Source organism: Triticum dicoccoides, chromosome 3B, assembly GCF_002162155.2.
Source record: "Triticum dicoccoides isolate Atlit2015 ecotype Zavitan chromosome 3B, WEW_v2.0, whole genome shotgun sequence".
Lineage (NCBI taxonomy): Eukaryota > Viridiplantae > Streptophyta > Magnoliopsida > Poales > Poaceae > Triticum > Triticum dicoccoides.
Genome location: NC_041385.1, coordinates 275,735,961 through 275,753,036, shown reverse-complemented (window position 1 = coordinate 275,753,036; position 17,076 = coordinate 275,735,961). Strand labels below are relative to the sequence as shown.

General features: G+C 45.0%; 1 protein-coding gene and 1 pseudogene across 1 annotated transcript; one reads left to right on the top strand and one right to left on the bottom strand.

The window, feature by feature from the left end:
* Nucleotides 1-11,859: 11,859 nt before the first annotated feature.
* LOC119281245 lies at nt 11,860-13,416 on the top strand (annotated as a pseudogene).
* A 415-nt stretch (nt 13,417-13,831) lies between these two features.
* Nucleotides 13,832-17,070, bottom strand: LOC119275892 (pentatricopeptide repeat-containing protein At1g80270, mitochondrial-like). The gene is made up of 3 exons (XM_037556827.1): nt 16,962-17,070; nt 15,819-16,374; nt 13,832-15,388 (listed from the first exon to the last, which is right to left on the bottom strand). The coding sequence occupies exons 1-3, from the start codon at nt 16,994-16,996 to the stop codon at nt 14,138-14,140; spliced, it is 1,842 nt and encodes a 613-aa protein (XP_037412724.1). The 5' UTR covers nt 16,997-17,070; the 3' UTR covers nt 13,832-14,137.
* Between the last annotated feature and the right edge of the window lie 6 nt (nt 17,071-17,076).

The following is a 17,076-nucleotide window of genomic DNA, read 5'->3' as shown; positions in this document are numbered from 1 at the left end:
TTCTAAGAGGTGGAGCAATCCCCACAACATTCTTGACAGAAAATACAGTAATACTTCAAGGCAGAACACAACACTAGCCGGAGAGCAAGTTGTATTCATAATGTGGACAAGTTCGTGATGAAAGGAAGTCAAGGGTGTTGTCGATGATAATAAAAATCATCGAGGGCAAGGATGGTATTTCTCTTCATGAATTCAATCGATATCCTGAAAGAGCTCAAAATGTTGATGATGATCACGACACAATTGTCGAGAGATTTCACGAATGTGTAATTGATCGGCGATGACATCAAGTCAAAGGACTGTTGAAGCGAAAGGTTATTGGAACCACGAGTACGACACAAACTCAAAATCAAGCTTGTTGTTCAAAGCGAAATGATATGACAAGGAAAATTGACGTAAGCTTAGATCATCGTCGAAAGTGGTGCTCCGGGAATAAGGACCAGCTAGCACAGTTAAAAAGTTGCACGATAAGGATATAGCCGATCAGGCTAGGAATGGCTTGATCGGGTACAAACTCGTACTTAAAGAAGATTACTAAGAGTAGTTGAACCGTAGTGCAGACTTGGTTCAGTTGCCGCTGTCTTTGAGTGTTTAATAACTCGGAGCCCATGAAAAATTGTAATTAGTGAGAATGTAGTACTTGATGAAGAACTCATAAGAAGTTGCAGTTCCAAGATAATCTCGAGATACCAGGGGGTAATACTCGACGACAGTCCAAAGTAGAGCTTGGATTGGGGTATTTCTCTATAGAAGGTAAGTGCTTGAACATGCATGAGAAATGGTATTTAAAGGAGATCATGGTCGGAACCACGATTGCAAAAGGCCAGATCCCAGATATAAGATGTACTTATACCAAGGGAATAATTAATGTAAGAGAAGCTTTAATGATAAGATCTACATCGTGTCCATGGGCATGAACACAAAGTTCAAGGTCGACTCCCACTTCTATAATGCATAACCTTCCATTCATTTCTCGTCCTCGAAGAAGTTGTATGGTAGAAAATTATCTGTTAAACACTAGAAGGGTATGACTTGTCAAAACCTTCCGGTTCATACGGTTTTTAAGGAAGGTATAGGTTCAACCCATAAGGGAATCTTAGGAACATATACCACAAACTACAGGAGCAAATAACTCCAGCTCGGAAGTAGAGCATGGTTGACAAAGCAGAAGATACCGATTGTCAAAGACATTATGTATCATGGGAATAACTCACAAGAATTTTTCAATGTGAAGGATCCTAATGGATAATAACCCAGCAATGGGCCTAGCGGTGCACAACGGAGTTGATGTGGGTATTGGTACTCAATAAGAGGAGGAAAGGATGCCAATGCATTGGATTATAGAACATCTAAATAATTCGATGCTTTGGTAACAAAGGTATTATGATTTCCAAAACGAAGGATCAGAAGCAGACGCTCTGATCAAAGATGGATAGTCGAGTAGACATAGGGGCATACAATCGACGACAAATTGATTGGCCAAGAACCAGCTCATGTCCGGAGTGACGTCTGAGCTGAAGGGAAGAATTCTATTGCTTGATTGCGAGCATTCGCAAACATATCGAATTAATGTACTCAAAATAATAGTGACAAAGGGTGCCAATAAGATTACTAGACTTATGGGATTAACCATAATGCAAGCAAGCAAGAATTTCAAGAGCAATAGCATGTTGAGGATTTTCGTAAGCTCAAATAGTATTTCGAAGAATTTTATGAAACACATGAACAACTAGGGATGAACGAATCCTCGACAAGTGTGAGGTATTATCCATAGGTGTATTCATGCGGCAAAGAATTGCAAAGCAGCAAGCTCAAAGGATTCTCAAAACAACGGAGAGCAGTTCGTTGCACCTTGTAATAACAAGATCAATGGGATTGAATGTAAGAGTGGAAGATGTATGCAGTTATCCATAAGGATATAACAGTGGTACGGAATTTGCAAAAGCGATGGGCACAAGTGTCCCGGGAGAACATCATAGAGTATCTTCGAAATCTTCTGGCGCAGTAGGCGATCATTTGTGATAAGGGGCTCTCCGGGAGAAAGTAGTTACGAGAACCTAGAGTCAGATTTAGTAAAATCATTTAACCCGAATAGAGGAGAGATTAGAGTCCCAGAGTATAGGTCGAGGAATAAAAGATCCTAATACCACCCAATTGGCGACGTGGGCCCATGGGCTGCACAGCCAAGTTAGTAAAACAATTTTCATGGACTAGACTCAACTTCGGCCAAGGAGTTGAAAAGGGGATTCCTACAGGCAGTCGGCTCTGATACCAACTTGTGACGCCCCCGATTCAATTGTACACTAATCATGCACACAAATGTGTAAGATCAAGATCAGGGACTCACGGGAAGATATCACAACACAACTCTAAAAATAAAATAAGTCATACAAGCATCATAATACAAGCCAGGGGCCTCGAGGGCTCGAATTCAATTGCTCGATCATAGACGAGTCAGCGGAAGCAACAATATCTGAGTACAGACATAAGTTAAACAAGGTGCCATAAGATGGCTAGCACAAACTGGGATACAGATCGAAAGAGGCGCATGCCTCCTGCCTAGGATCCTCCTAAACTATTCCTGGTCGTCGTCAGTGGCCTGCACGTAGCAGTAGGCACCTCCAGTGTAGTAAGAGTCGTCGTCGACGGTGGCGTCTGGCTCCTGGGCTCCGGCATCTAGTTACGACAACCAGGTAGAAGGGAAAGGGGGGAAAGAGGGAGAAAAGCAACTGTGAGTACTCATCCAAAGTACTCGCAAGCAAGGAGCTACACTACATATGCATGGGTATATGTGTAAAGAGGCAATATCGGTGGACTGAAATGCAGAATGCCAGAATAAGAGGGGGATAGCTAGTCTTATCGAAGACTACGCTTCTGGCAGCCTCCATCTTGCAGCATGTAGAAGAGAGTAGATTGAAGTCCTCCAAGTAGCATCGCATAGCATAATCCTACCCGGCGATCCTCCCCTCGTCGCCCTGTGGAAAAGCGATCAATGGGTTGTCTGTGGAACTTGTCTGGGTGTGTTTTATTAAGTATCCGGTTCTAGTTGTCATAAGGTCAAGGTACAACTCCGGGTCGTCCTTTTACCGAGGGACACGGCTATTCGAATAGATAAACTTCCCTGCAGGGGTGCACCACATAACCCAACACGCTCGATCCCATTTGGCCGGACACACTTTCCTGGGTCATGCCCGACCTCGAAAGATCAACACGTCGCAGCCCTACCTAGGCACAACAGAGAGGTCAGCACACCGGTCTAAATCTATGCGCGTAGGGGTCTGGGCCCATCACCCATTGCACACCTGCACATTGCGTACGCAGTCGGAAGCAGACCTAGCCTCCCTAATACAAGAGCAGGCGTTCCAGTCCAATTCAGCGCGCGCCGCTCAGTCGTTGACGTCTAGAAGGCTTCGGGTGATACCACGACGTCGAGTGCCCATATCTTTCCTGCGTAGTTGGTTAGTGCGTATAGGCCAGTGGCCAGACACAGATCAAATACCAAGATCTCGTTAAGCGTGTTATTATGAAGCAACCGCGAACGCCGACCAGGGCCAGGCCCAGCTCTCGCCTAGGTGGTCTCGACCTGCACTGTCGCTCTGCCACAAAGATCCACACAAAAGGCGTTCGGGACAAAGGTCCTTTCAGCCCCCAATCCATGAATCACTCGCAGACACTCAACGAGCCGACCCGACTTTAGTCACCATCTGTATAATATGTATATATGTATAGTATATACCCGTGATCACCTCCCGAGTGATCACGGCCCAATAGTATAGCAAGGCAGACTGACAAGAATGTAGGGCCAATGATGATAAACTAGCATCCTATACTAAGCATTTAGGATTGCGGGTAAGGTATCAATGACTGTAGCAACAATGACATGCTATGCAATAGAATAGGAGTAACCGAACAATAACATGCTACACTACTCTAATGCAAGCAGTATAGAGAAGAATAGGCGATATCTGGTGATCAAGGGGGGGGCTTGCCTGGTTGCTCTGGCAAGAAGGAGGGGTCGTCAACTCCATAGTTGTACTGGGTAGCAGCAACGTCGGTCTCGTAGTCTACCGGAGAGAAGAGGGGGAAGAAACAATAAATACATTGCAAACGTAAGCAGGACGATGCAAGACATGACAATGAGCGGTGCCAAGTGTGCCCTAACGCAGTAGTAGATGATACCGGCGAAAGGGGGAAACATCCGGGAAAGTATCCCCGGTGTTTCGCGTTTTCGGACAGGTGAACCAGAGGGGGAAAGTTGCAGGTTCACTATGCTAGGGACGAGTGGCGGAGGAACGGGCTGCGTATCTGGATTCGTCTCGTCGTTCTGAGCAACTTTCATGTAGAAAGTATTTTCATCCGAGCTACGGTTTATTTTATATTAATTTCAAAAGATTTAATCATTTTTAGAATTCATTTAATTATTTAATTCTAACAATATCCAGAATAGTGTATGTTGACGTCATCATGACATCAGCATGACGTCAACAGTCAACAAGGCGTTGACTGGGTCAAACTGACGTGAGGGTCCCGCATGTCATTGCCTGATTAATTAACTAACAATTAATTAGGTTAATTAGTGATTAGATTAATCTAATTATGATTAATTAAGTTAATTAATTCTTTAATTGATTAATTAATTAATAATTTTATTATTGCTATTATTGTTATTTTTCAATTCCTTTTATAAAAAAACTTTCTGGGCGTGGGGCCCCCCTGTCATTGGCATAGGGGGCCATAGCGGGCGTGGGTTCACAGGCGTCGGGCGCCGGGTGCGTGCGCACCCGAGCGGGCACTTGCCCGCAGGGCGGGACGAGGCCACCGGGGCACCGACGGCGGGGCACGCCGGCGCGGCCAGCCGGGGCCATGGCGGGCGGAGGCGAGGGGTGGCGCTGGTGCGGCCAGTGGCGCGGTGGCGCGATCGTGGGAGGAGGAGAGGGCAGAGACGAGGTGCGGCGAGGCACTGGGCCATGGGTCGCCGGCCGAAGCAGCACGGGGGAGGCGGGTGGTGACCGGAGGCGGCGCAGAGGGGCGAGGCCACCGGCGACGGGGCACTGAAGTGGTGGTGGCCGCACCGCCGCAGCACAGCAGCAGCTGCTGCACCTCGTGGCGGGGCACGGCCAAGAACGGCAAGGGGAGCGACGGTGTGGCCGACGCGGTGGTGCGCGTGCGCACGGTCAGCCTCGAGCGGAGGTAGGGAAGGAGGAGGACGAGGCCGTGGCCTCACCGCGATTCGTAGGGACGGGGCAGCGGGGGTTGAGGAGGAGGACGATGACGAGCGGCGGAGGGGAAGCAGGCCGACGGGGAGGAGGACGCAGTCCGGTGTGGGAGCTCCGGGCGACGGCCACGAGGCCAGACCCGATCCGATCTAGATCGAGGGGGAGAGGGAGACGTGGGGAGTGGGGGGTGGGAGTGTGCGGTTAGGTTAGGGTTTGGTCGACCAGGGGGGTTAAGGGAGTGGGGTAGGTGGGCCGGCCTGTTGGGGCGGCCGGCTGGTCTGGGGTGGCCAGTTGGGCCACTTGGTCCAGGGGAGAGAGGGGGGTTCTTTTTGTTTTCTTTTGTTCTCTTTTATTATTCTTCTTTTTACTTTTCTTTTCTGTTTTAATTTTAATTCCACATTATTTTTACTTAGTAAAATATGACTATAGCTCCTAAAATAATGTTTCAAAATAACCCTCAGCCAGAAAAGGTTTTAACTCAAAATAAAATAGTTTAGTGTTTTATAAAATACCAAAGGCATTGAAATAATGTTTTTGCTACCGTTTAAATCTTTTTAGTGCATTTATTCATTATATAAAAATGTGGATTCTACATCATAATCATCTATGCATTAACTGGCACAACCCGAACATTTTGTTTTCAATATTTGAAAACTTTTGATGTTTGCCTTTATTTTGAATTTGAATTTGAATCGGTTTCGAACTAACCCGAGATTAACTCCAGTGACAGAGGTGATGTGGCATCATTAATAGGGAATTACTGTAGCTTAATTATCCGAGTGTCACAGTAATATCTGCATATGATGAGATTCTGCTGACCTTGAGCAAACTTCCTAAAGACATTGCTATGGAAATCATAATCACGGGATGCTGGAGTATATGAATGGTAAGAAGCGATAAAATCTTCAGATCGGCAACACCACACCTAAACTCCTGGAAGTTTTACCTGAAGGATGGGCTTCAGAACGTCAAGCTAAGAGCCAAGCAAGTCAAGACAGAACAAAATGATCTTTGGATAATATGGAACTTATAATTTAACTTCTATGCTGCCTAGAACTAGAATTGGGTGATTTTCCCTTTGTATTACTGCTTGCAAATATTTTACTATTAATTTAATAATAATACCATAGAACAATTGTTCTATGGTCACAGGTTCAAAAAGACACAGAAAATATCCCACGCAACCGCAGCTGCAGCTGGGCACTCAGCATCAGAGCAACAATTATATAAGGTCTGATAAGATGCATGGTGAATTTTGCCTAGCTTTTTGATTGTGGTTTTAGGCCAGAAGAAAGGACACTCTAGGAAGCTGCTGTAGGTAATCATGGCTACTACTACTTGAGGTTAATAACAGAACAAAAGAGTATCGGTTTCCCAGCAACGTGGCAGTTCAACCACGGAACTAACAACCTAACATGCATGTTGGGTTACAAAATAGTAGGGGTACTCTGATAGTACTCCCTCCTTTCCTCTATGTAGTGCGCCTCTTCTCTAGCTGCAATACCAAGACGTGCGCTGGCACATGTACTTTGGACCATAATAACCCTCCGCTCCTGAGCTTGTCCAGGCCCCATGTGCGCAGCCATCCGCCTCGCATCTCATATCTCCGCATTTTCCTCTCTGCATACAGAGTACTAGTACATCATTTTTCTCTCCGGGTCTCTTTCTCCCCATTTCTTGGTCTTGTTGGCCGCGTGCCCTTGCAGTCATCCGGTCGACAAGCAAGCGTCAGCCGCGGGGACGCCGGAGATGCCGGCCACGGGGACGCCGGCCAAGGACGCGGTGCACAGCTATGGCCGCGCAACGGCAGGGTGCAGGGGACGGCCACACGCGCGTGTTGCTGGCAAAACTCGAGGCGCAGCTGCTGGGTGTGTTGACGGCTGGTGGACGAGCTCCACGCGGACGCCCAACTCCCGCGGCTGGTTGCGTACTACAGCCATGTGGAGATCATGGAAGTGCTCCTCGCCGAGGGCCTCGTCAAGCGCCTCCTCTACCTCCAGCGCGCGCCGAGCTCTAGACCCTGAGACTGGTGGCCCTGCTCCCCACTGGCAATCGTGGCAGGGGCGCGGACACGCCAGCCGTGGCAGGGGCGCACAAGCATCCTTTCGACCTAGAACAGCAGCGTCGCCGCCATGAAAGGCGCCCCTCCATCTTGGCCCCGTCGGACCAACGCCACCGGGCGATTCCGTCGCTGCCGGTCGATTCCCATCAGCGGCGACGCCCATCACCTCCTCTGTCCATCATCCCTGACCGTCGCGGCGGCGCTGCCTCCGCCACCTCTCGCCTCGCCGCTGGACATGGAGACACCAGCCAAGGACACGGTGAGCCCCGCTGGATTTTGAGAACGGAGGCGATGCGGACTCAAGAGAAAGGGATTGCGGAGGAAGAAGATGCGCAACAGAGTAAAGAAAGAGATAAGGGGTATTATCGTCTAAAGTAGCGCAGAAGAGCAGATACGCACTACATTCTGGAATTTTGCTAAAAAAATTAGGCGCACTATAAAACGGAATGGAGGGAGTAGTAGATGAAGGCTGGATAATCACTCACATTCCAGATTCCATTTTAGTGAGAGACGGCGGAGCAGTACCATCATCACTCTGCAGCAGATCCCCATGAGAACCTTGTATAATCAATCACATTCCAGATTACCGGTACGGCCAAGCTGACGGGGCGCATCTAGATTTACACGCACGATTAGAAGACAGTGACCGGTCAGCGTGGTGCAGCTCCATCCTGAAGAAAAAGGTCCGGTGGGACGGGGGAGTTGAGAGAAAGAAGAAGGGGCGAGGCATCTATCCATCGTCAGCGGGGCACGCCGTTTGGGCAGGTTCACCGCACGCACCAATTCCCATACTCTCTGTGCATGGGTGCGCACGCTCTGCCGGCCGGATGGACGGAGTGCTCCGGGGGGTGGAATGGGGTGCCGCACCTGGACAGTTTTGCACGCTGGCGCGTCCGTTTGCTGTCGTGCGATCCGGGTGAAGCGAGAGATGGGCGCCGCGGATCTGTTTTCTGGATTAGATTAGGTGATCCGAGAGAACCCAACTACATGGGGTTTGTGTGGCTGCGTCAAATTGCCACGTCAGAGCTACGAAACGACGGGCGACTTTGTGAGAAAATGCTGTAGCAACAACTTGTCTTTGCGGACAAACGGACAGTAGAAAAACGAGGTAGAACCAAAGCTCGCCCGCGCAGTGCCGTGTCCATGGCTAGGCCCACGCGGCCTGCCACGAGCTTATAAAAACTGCACTGCTCTTTTTTCAGTGAACCACATATGGGGGACCTCCTAATCAGCGCTTCAGGCGCCAGTTGAGGAATCGAACCGAAGACATTTAGCTTAACGCGGGCGGCTTACCACTTGTGCTACGACGCCTTAGTGGTAAAATCTGTGCGTGCATGTCTGAAGAACAAAACAGTAGCCGCGCTATTTAGACAAACCTGATTTCTTTTCAAGCAAAAACGTGCACAAAATTTCAATGTCCACAGATTCAAAACACATCACAATTTAGAAAAAAGTTCACATATTAAAAAAAATAGAAGAATTCAAAAAAGTTCATGAATTGAAAAAAGTTCATTGAATTTGAAAAGGAGTTCATCGAATTTTAGAAAAGTTCATTGAATTTCAAAAAAAATCACCAACTTTTCAAAAAAGTTCATCATATTTGAAAAAGAGTTCATCGAATTTGAAAAAAAAAGTTCATACATTTTAAAAATATTCATCGAATTTGAAAAAAAGTTCATAGATTTGGAAAATGTTCATTGAACTTTAAAAAAAGTTCATCAAAGTTGAAAAGAGTTCACCAAATTTGAAAAAAGTTTATCAATTTATAAAAAGGGTTCACAAATTTTCAAAAAAGCACGCATTAAAGAAAAAAAAGAGGAAATACAAAAGTATAAGAAAAAAGTAAAAGTAAAAAAGAAAACCTGAACAAAATAACAAGAGAAAACGAGGGCAATCATGCAACGATCGTGTGTAGCCTAGTGGTGGTAGTGGCTGGACAACCGATGAAGTATCATGCGCCAAATAGGAAATGGCCACATATGGGTCGCAGTGGCTGCAGGATCCAATCCTGATGGGGCAGGCGCCACTATTATTTTGTTTTTCTGTTAAGTCTATATCAAGTTGAATCTTTTATGCCCACAAAAAAATTATGCCTTTTATTGTTTTTCTAGTTCTATAAAATAATATTGATTGCGTATAAAGAAAGTTAAAAAGGTATTAAAAATGTTCCTGATATATACAAAAAATGTACAACGTATATGAAAAAATTAGTCATCAAACATCTAATATTTGAAAATAATGTTAATCATCTATTTCAAAATATTAAAAGTGTATAAAAAATGTTCCTTATGTATATGGAAAATTCGAAACGTGTATTAAAAAATTTAACAACAAAACATACTTTTAAAAAAATGGTGATGTGTATTAAAAAAATGTAATCATATATTTCAAAAAATTTGAACTTATACTCAAAAAAAATCCCGGTGTATAAGGAAAATATACAATCTGCATGAAAAAATCCCGGTGTAGAAGGAAAATATACAACCTGAATCCCGCATCTTTTTTGTTTTTTGAAACAAACTATATGGGCCGGCCCAGCACGATGCGCTGCAGGCGCCTGTTTGCAGAATACACACACATTAACGGGCGCCTGCAGCGCCAAATAGGAAATGCCCACATATGGGTCGCAGTGGCTGCGGGATCCAATCCTGATGGGGCAAGCGCCACTATTATTTGGTTTTTCTGTTAAGTCTATATCAAGTTGAATCTTTTATGCCCACAAAAAAGTTTATGTCATTTATTGTTTTGCTAGTTTTATAAAAAAATGTTGATTGCGTATAAAAAAACTTAAAAAGGTATTAAAAATGTTCCTGATATATACAAAAAATGTACAACATATATGAAAAAATTAGTCTTCAAACATCTAATATTTGAAAAAAAATGTTAATCATCTATTTCAAAATATTAAAAGTGTATAAAAAATGTTCCTTATGTATATGGAAAATTTGAAACGTGTATTAAAATATTGAACAACGAAACATAAACTTTTAAAAAATGATGATCGTGTATTAAAAAAATGTAATCATATATGTCAAAAAAATTGAACTTATATTCAAAAAAATCCCGGTGTATAAGGAAAATATACAATCTGCATGAAAAAAGTACTCACTCCGTCCCGAAATACTTGTCCTGGAAATGGATAAAATGGTTGTATCTATAACTAAAATAAGTCTAGATACAACTATTTTTAGGACAAGTATTTCCGGACGGAGGGAGTAGTTGTGAAACATAAATTTGCAAACATAAATGTTAATCATGTATTTAAATATTCCTGATGTATACACAAAATGTATGCGTATGAAAAAAAAAGTAGTCATCAAAAACATATATTTATAAAATGTTTATCAAGTAATTAGAAAGAATTAAACTTGTATAAAAACATGTTGTTGATGTATACGAAAAATACATACATCAAAAATATTTATTTCAGAAAATGTTAGCTGTGTACTTTTAAAATGTTTAACATGTATAAAAACCAAGAAAAAACTATACAAACAACACATAGAAAACAAGAAAAGTGACAATCAAAAAGGCTTTTAAACTGGTGAAAACCATAAAGAAACACACAGAAAAAGAAATAAATTAAAAAAAACCAAAGAAAACCAAATAAATCGGTGAAAAAGAAAGATAAATACAAAAACCAAAGAGAATAAATGTAAATCGAAGAAAGATAAAAGGAAAAAAACAAAAACAGAGAAAAGAAAATAAAACCAAAAGAAAAACGAAGAACAAAAAAAAGAAAAACAAGTGAAAACCATGAAAAACAAAGAAAACAAGTGTAATATAAAGAAAACTGGAATTATAACGAAGAAAAGGGAAAAACAAAAAATGGTTAAAAATAAAAAAATAAAGGGAAAACAAAAGAAAAATGAAAAATGAAAAATGGGAGAAAACCGGAGCAGAGCAAACCTATAGTGAGCGAGTCCTACGCTAATTCGCCGGCCCGCGCGTGTTGTGCCTAAGGCAAGAGCAGCTTCTACCTCGCTATAAGCGAGATATAGCTCTTGCGGAAAAACATTAGTTAACTATGAGAAGTCACGACTCAGGAGGGATACGCCACGAGAGAGGCCGACATGGTGAAAAAAAGCAGAAAAGAAGAGAACAAAAAGTTTCTCTCACCCGTGAGAGTGGTTGCTTGCCAGCCCGTTTGGGGCCTTGGACCATAGGTGAGGATCCAGCCTCGTCGTCGATGCTGCTCACCCGTCTCGTCGTCACTGGGTTGCAGCTCCGCATGCTCGTGGTCGCAACACCCGGTCGCCGTGTCCCAACAAAAAGACAAATTTCAGGAAAGAAAATCTCCAATAGTCGCCAGTCGCTGCACAAAACTCACGGGTCCCACTAAAATTTATCAGCGGTTCTAGCAAAAAAAAAGATGCATCCACATCGTCGGCCGCGGCAAAAAATATCGTCAGCAAGGGGTGAGGAATCGGTGGTCTCGGTTAGAAGGTAGTTCGTCAGCACCAGCCTCCTGGAGAACATTAGCCAGATAACATTTTCGGTTTCTTTTGTCACCACGGGGATTATTGGATTTGACCTCCAGGAGCCGCTGCGCCTGGCAGCGCGAGAGAAGCTTGGCGCCAACGTAAACCCAAAACGACCGAAGCAAAGCAAAAGCCAAGAGCAGATCCGTGGTGGGCACAAACTTGGAGAGAACGTAACCACGGCACGTGCAGCTTGCGCTGCGTATTATAAGAGGAGTTCACCTCACCTAGCCACAACCTCCATCACCGGAACATCTTGACCAACTGCGCGCACCTCATCGGCCGCGCGCACGCCCAGTAAACCCTACCCTACTCGCCGGCGACAGAGGTTTTCGCGAGCTCATGCGACAATGGCGTCCCGTAAGTCCCCCTCCGATCCTGCCTGCTTTGTTAGGTTTCCTCTTTTTCTTAAAACAAAAATTGATCAATGTGATGATGCTTTGGTTTGGTGTCTCTCTGCTGCAGGCCTCGAGTTTGAGAACTCGTGCAAGGTCGGGGTGTTCGCGAGGCTCACCAACGCCTACTGCCTCGTCCTGGCCGGTGGGGCGGGGAATTTCACCAGGTTGGTTGTCCTCGACTCGGTCTGTCATGGTTAATCGCGACCCCTGGTGGCCTCTTCTCTTCTAATTGGTCCTCTCGTTGTCCTGTGGTTGCAGTGTGTTTGAGGCCGAGCTCGCCTACACCGTCCCAGTGGTCAAGGCATCCATCGGCGGCATGAGGATCCTCGGGACATTGTGCGTGGGCAACAAGAACGGCCTTCTTCTACCACACACCACCAACGACCAAGGTAAGAAAGAAAGAGGTCCTTCCTTGTCCAGTGAGTCAGCAGTGACCTGACCTGGCATGGGTTTCAAATGCCTGCCATAGAGCTCCAGCACCTCAAGAATAGCCTGCCTGATGAGGTGGTCGTCCAGTGTCGACGAGCGGCTCTCCGCCCTCGGCAAGTGCATTGCTTGCAACGACCACGTGGCTCTCACAAACCCAGATCTCACCAGGGAAACCGAGGAGATCATCTCGGACGTTCTTGGGGTGGAAGTGTTCAGGCAGACCATCGCAGGGAGCATCCTGGTTGGCAGCTCCTGCGCCTTCTCCAACAAAGTGGGACTTGTACGCTACGCTCCTCATCACACCCACACTAGCTACCTACGATTCAACCTCACTGCTTGATTTCTGAAACTCGTCGACCTGACTGTTCGTGTGTGTAGGTTCACCACACACGTCGGTGGAGGACCTGGACGAGCTGTCGACGCTGCTGCAGGTGCCCCTCGTCGTCGGCACCGTCAACCGGGGGAGCGAGGGCATTGCGGCCGACATGGTGGTCAACGATTGGGCGGCCTTCTGCGGTTCCGACACCATGGCGACCGAGCTCTCAGTGGTGGAGAGCGTCTTCAGGCTGAGGGACGCCCGGCCGGGGGCATTGGGCGCAGACGTGAGGAAATCCTTGGTTGAAAGCTACTTTTTTAGGGGAATTTTGCCTTGGGGGTGTTAGCCATGAATATTCTGAAGTACTTCTTCCGCTTCAAAATAGATGACTCAACTTTGTACTAACTTTACGGAGGGAGTAGTACTTTTAAGCTCGTGATAAGACTTTCAAGTAGCAAGGATGGAGGGTTTATCTCTAAAGACCTGAGTTATAAACAAAAATGAGGGGCACACATGACAATGCAATTTGCGAGTCCTACAGTTCTTTTTTTCAGCTCAAGGCCTCTTGATATGACATGTATCTCAATTGTCAATCCTATAGTATAGGGAAAGAGATAGAAAGAGAAGTCACTTGATTCATAAGATTCGAAATGTGAAGGATTGACTCCTATCCTACACAGAAATAGAAATCCATAGGAATAGGAATCCATTCCTACAAACTTAGTGCTGCAAAGAAAAAGTTTCTGCAAAATTCCTATCCTTTAGAATCCCTACAGAATTGCTCTAAACCCAAGTAAAGTTGGCCTAAAGTTTTCTTCATAGGTTGTTCCAAAGGAACGTTGCAGATTAGACAAGACCACTACACTTTATTATAAGAAATTCCAGGAACAAACTTCAATGTCCACATCCATCATACGAGCATCAGTAGAGAATTCCCACAAAAAGCAATTTAAGGCACCCATCAGTCCTTCAAAAATTGCTGGTAAAATAGGGAATATTTACAAGGAAACAAGTAGAAAGAGACATAATTTGAAGATCAACATAAATAAGAATCTAGGGCAGCAGCTCGATATCTATTCCTGGCAGAAAGTTCAGTAGTGCATGAGCACCCAAGTGCAAAACAAACACTAGTGGTTCGTTACATGACCAAAACATTATTATCTCAATCATATACTTTAGCAGAAACCCGGAAGCAGTTGCATGGCAACGGGATGAACCTAACGGTATTCCAGATCCTACTCGAGCATATCAGATAATGTCTTCTTCTTGTTGAATGGATCGGTAGCAGCAAGTAAAGACGCAATGACACTGTTGGGGAAAATGTTATCAGCCTTCATCCTCTCTCTAAATCCATAAACAGGAGTCTTTGCATGCACGTATGCATTTAGAAGCAACTGGTACTGCCTAACCCTCCCATTATAACCCATCTGCCGCAACTGGTCAAACACCTTCTCTGAATTGTGGATGTCCCCTTTCTTTGAATAAGTATCAAGCAACATGAGATATGAGCTGTACTGAGGCTTCATCTTGTTACTTTTAGACAGCTTGTGCAGTATAGATTCAGCTTTGTCCACCTCTCCAGCGCCCACATAGAGCTTCACCAGCGAATCAATTGTTGAGATGCCTAGTCTGCAACCATCCTCATCCATGCGCTTTGCTAGCTCCTTACCCTTCTCGAAAAGGTTTTGATCAGCATACACCTTCATCAAAGCATTGTAGAATTTGGAGGAGAGTGTTTTCCATGTCGCAAACATATCCTCAAAGACTTTCTCCGCCCGTTCAACGTCTCCAAGCCTACCAAAAGATTCTATAGCAGACAAGCACTCATCTAGACGAGGATTGGCCTCGCAAACCTGCCACATCCGCTCAACATCATCCTTCTTTCCAAGAAAAGCATATAAAGGTATTAAAATCTTGCAGGCATTGCGGTTTCCTTTGATATCACCACCCTCCATTGACTCCAAAATTGCTTCAGCTTTCTCGCGGTGACCAGCAAATATGTAGTGCTTTGCAATTGTTGCTTGAAACAGAAGATCTGGCTCAACACCTTCTGCTTGCATCGACTCAACAACTTTTTCCATACCTGCAATATCTCTTATAGCACCTTTGGTGTCCACAAGGAGCTTATAAGTGAAGAGTGATGGTTTCACATTCTCCTTTTCCATCTTCGCGAGAACATCAGCAATCTTCTTCTTGTCCACCCTTTTGTACAGTAGCAGAAGCTGATTGATAGCAAATACTGTAACTGGGAACCCAAGATCCTTCATCTTATTGAAGACTTCCTCTGACTTCTTCACATTTGCTTCAGACACACAATTAGCTAAAAGAGTTCTGTATACAATCTCACCCCTATGAGATATAGGAATGCTATCTATATACTTTTCAGCTTTGTAAACACCATGAACTTTAGCTACCAAATCAAGGCGCGAAGCATAATCACGTTCTCCTAGATCAATTACTTTGGAATCTTCAAGCCACTCCAGGAGCTGCGTAAAAGTGAATGAATTATCTTATCTTTCATGTAATAAGACAAACATGCTGGAATAAGCGACTACAATGAGAACAGTCATGTATTCTCATGATACTATAGAGACAAGTAGTAAAGAAATTAAACAGGTGGCGATTGACATGGCAAAAGGCTATATAAGGAACATGTTTTATTTTTCAAAGAATGTTAATTCCACTGTATAGCTATGAAAAAACAAATAATATGCGTTCTATAAATGGTTTGAAGAACAAAAAAGGACTTGAGGTTGTACAAATGCATCCAGTAAAAAGGTAATTTTGACTTCATTTTGATTTAAGCCAGAGATTGCTTGCATGTCTATCCATAATATGAGCAGCGTGTAAAAAAAATAAGAATTCACAATCATGGGAAAACAGAGAGAAAAGTTATACAGGGCAAAAGTTAAACACCTGCAATGCTTTGAAGTAGAACTTCCGCTTCCTAAGGTTCATAATGACATAAAAGATATCACTTCTGTCAAATGTATTGCCACCATCAAGCCATTTCTTCAGTGTTCCAGAGACACCATTCCTTGGAGCTTCCAACATCACCTTGAGAAGGGGGCACTGGGAGGCCTTCTTCATTGGCTCCTTGTCAGGTTTTGTATCAGCATCATCTCCCAACAAGCCAATTCCATCAACAGCATCATCATCAGAACTCTCTTCAGATGGCAACTCCACATCCTTTTTATCAGCTTCTGGTGGAACCTCCAGATCAGAAAACCCGTCCTCCAAGTCATCCACCTTGTCACCAGAATTTGCACCGGTCTGAGAAGAGAAACTCCTACTCCACGTGGACCAGCCAGATGAGAACGGTAACCGGCAGGCTGGTGGCTTTGGTGTACTGCAGCAACACGATTTCTGGCAGCCCTGCTCACAGTGTTGTTCTGCATTCTTAGCATCAGCACTCAGAAGTACGTCAAGGCTTGCGCAACCCCGGACACTTGCAACTTGGCGGGCACTGACCCTGAATCAGAAGCAAAAAATGTCGGCTAAACCAGTTAACAGAATTAAATTGTGTATGCAACACAAGATACATGTTGTATAGTCCTGAGCAAAGCAGTGACAGGCAGATAAGATAGGTATAAGCGGTTCATTTAATGATAGGTGGGCACATAATTGGACATCAATCAAGTAAAAGAAAGGACAGGTATGGTTCTTCAATCAAGCATCAGAAAGGACAAAAAGGAAACGGGGAAATGCCAGGTACGTGGACATCCAACGGCATCGTGAGGAAGCAGGGTGTCAGGGTGAGAACTGCGATTTCCGACTACAGAACAGATCAAGGAATAAATGAACCCAACGACGGTGCGAGCTTTCCACCCCCCATCACCTGGGGATGCTATTATCAACTGGGGATCGCGCTAGTACGGCACGGGGAATCAAATCAAAGGAATCTATAGGAAGAAGAGATTTAACTGGCGTCGCCAAGACACGACGAAATATACTGAGCTAATGGAACAGATCACGCGTCAGACTGTCCGCTGAAGCCACTGACCCATCATCCGGACAAGAGCATCTGAGTCCCTAGAGGGGGGCGGGGAAGGGCCGTACCTGAGGGGGTTGGCGGCTCTGCGGAGCGCCCACATGTCTGCGGCACGGGAGATTGCTGGGCCGCGGTGGCCTGAGGCGTTGGTGAAAGGGGAGGCGGCGGCGCGGGGAAGGGGAA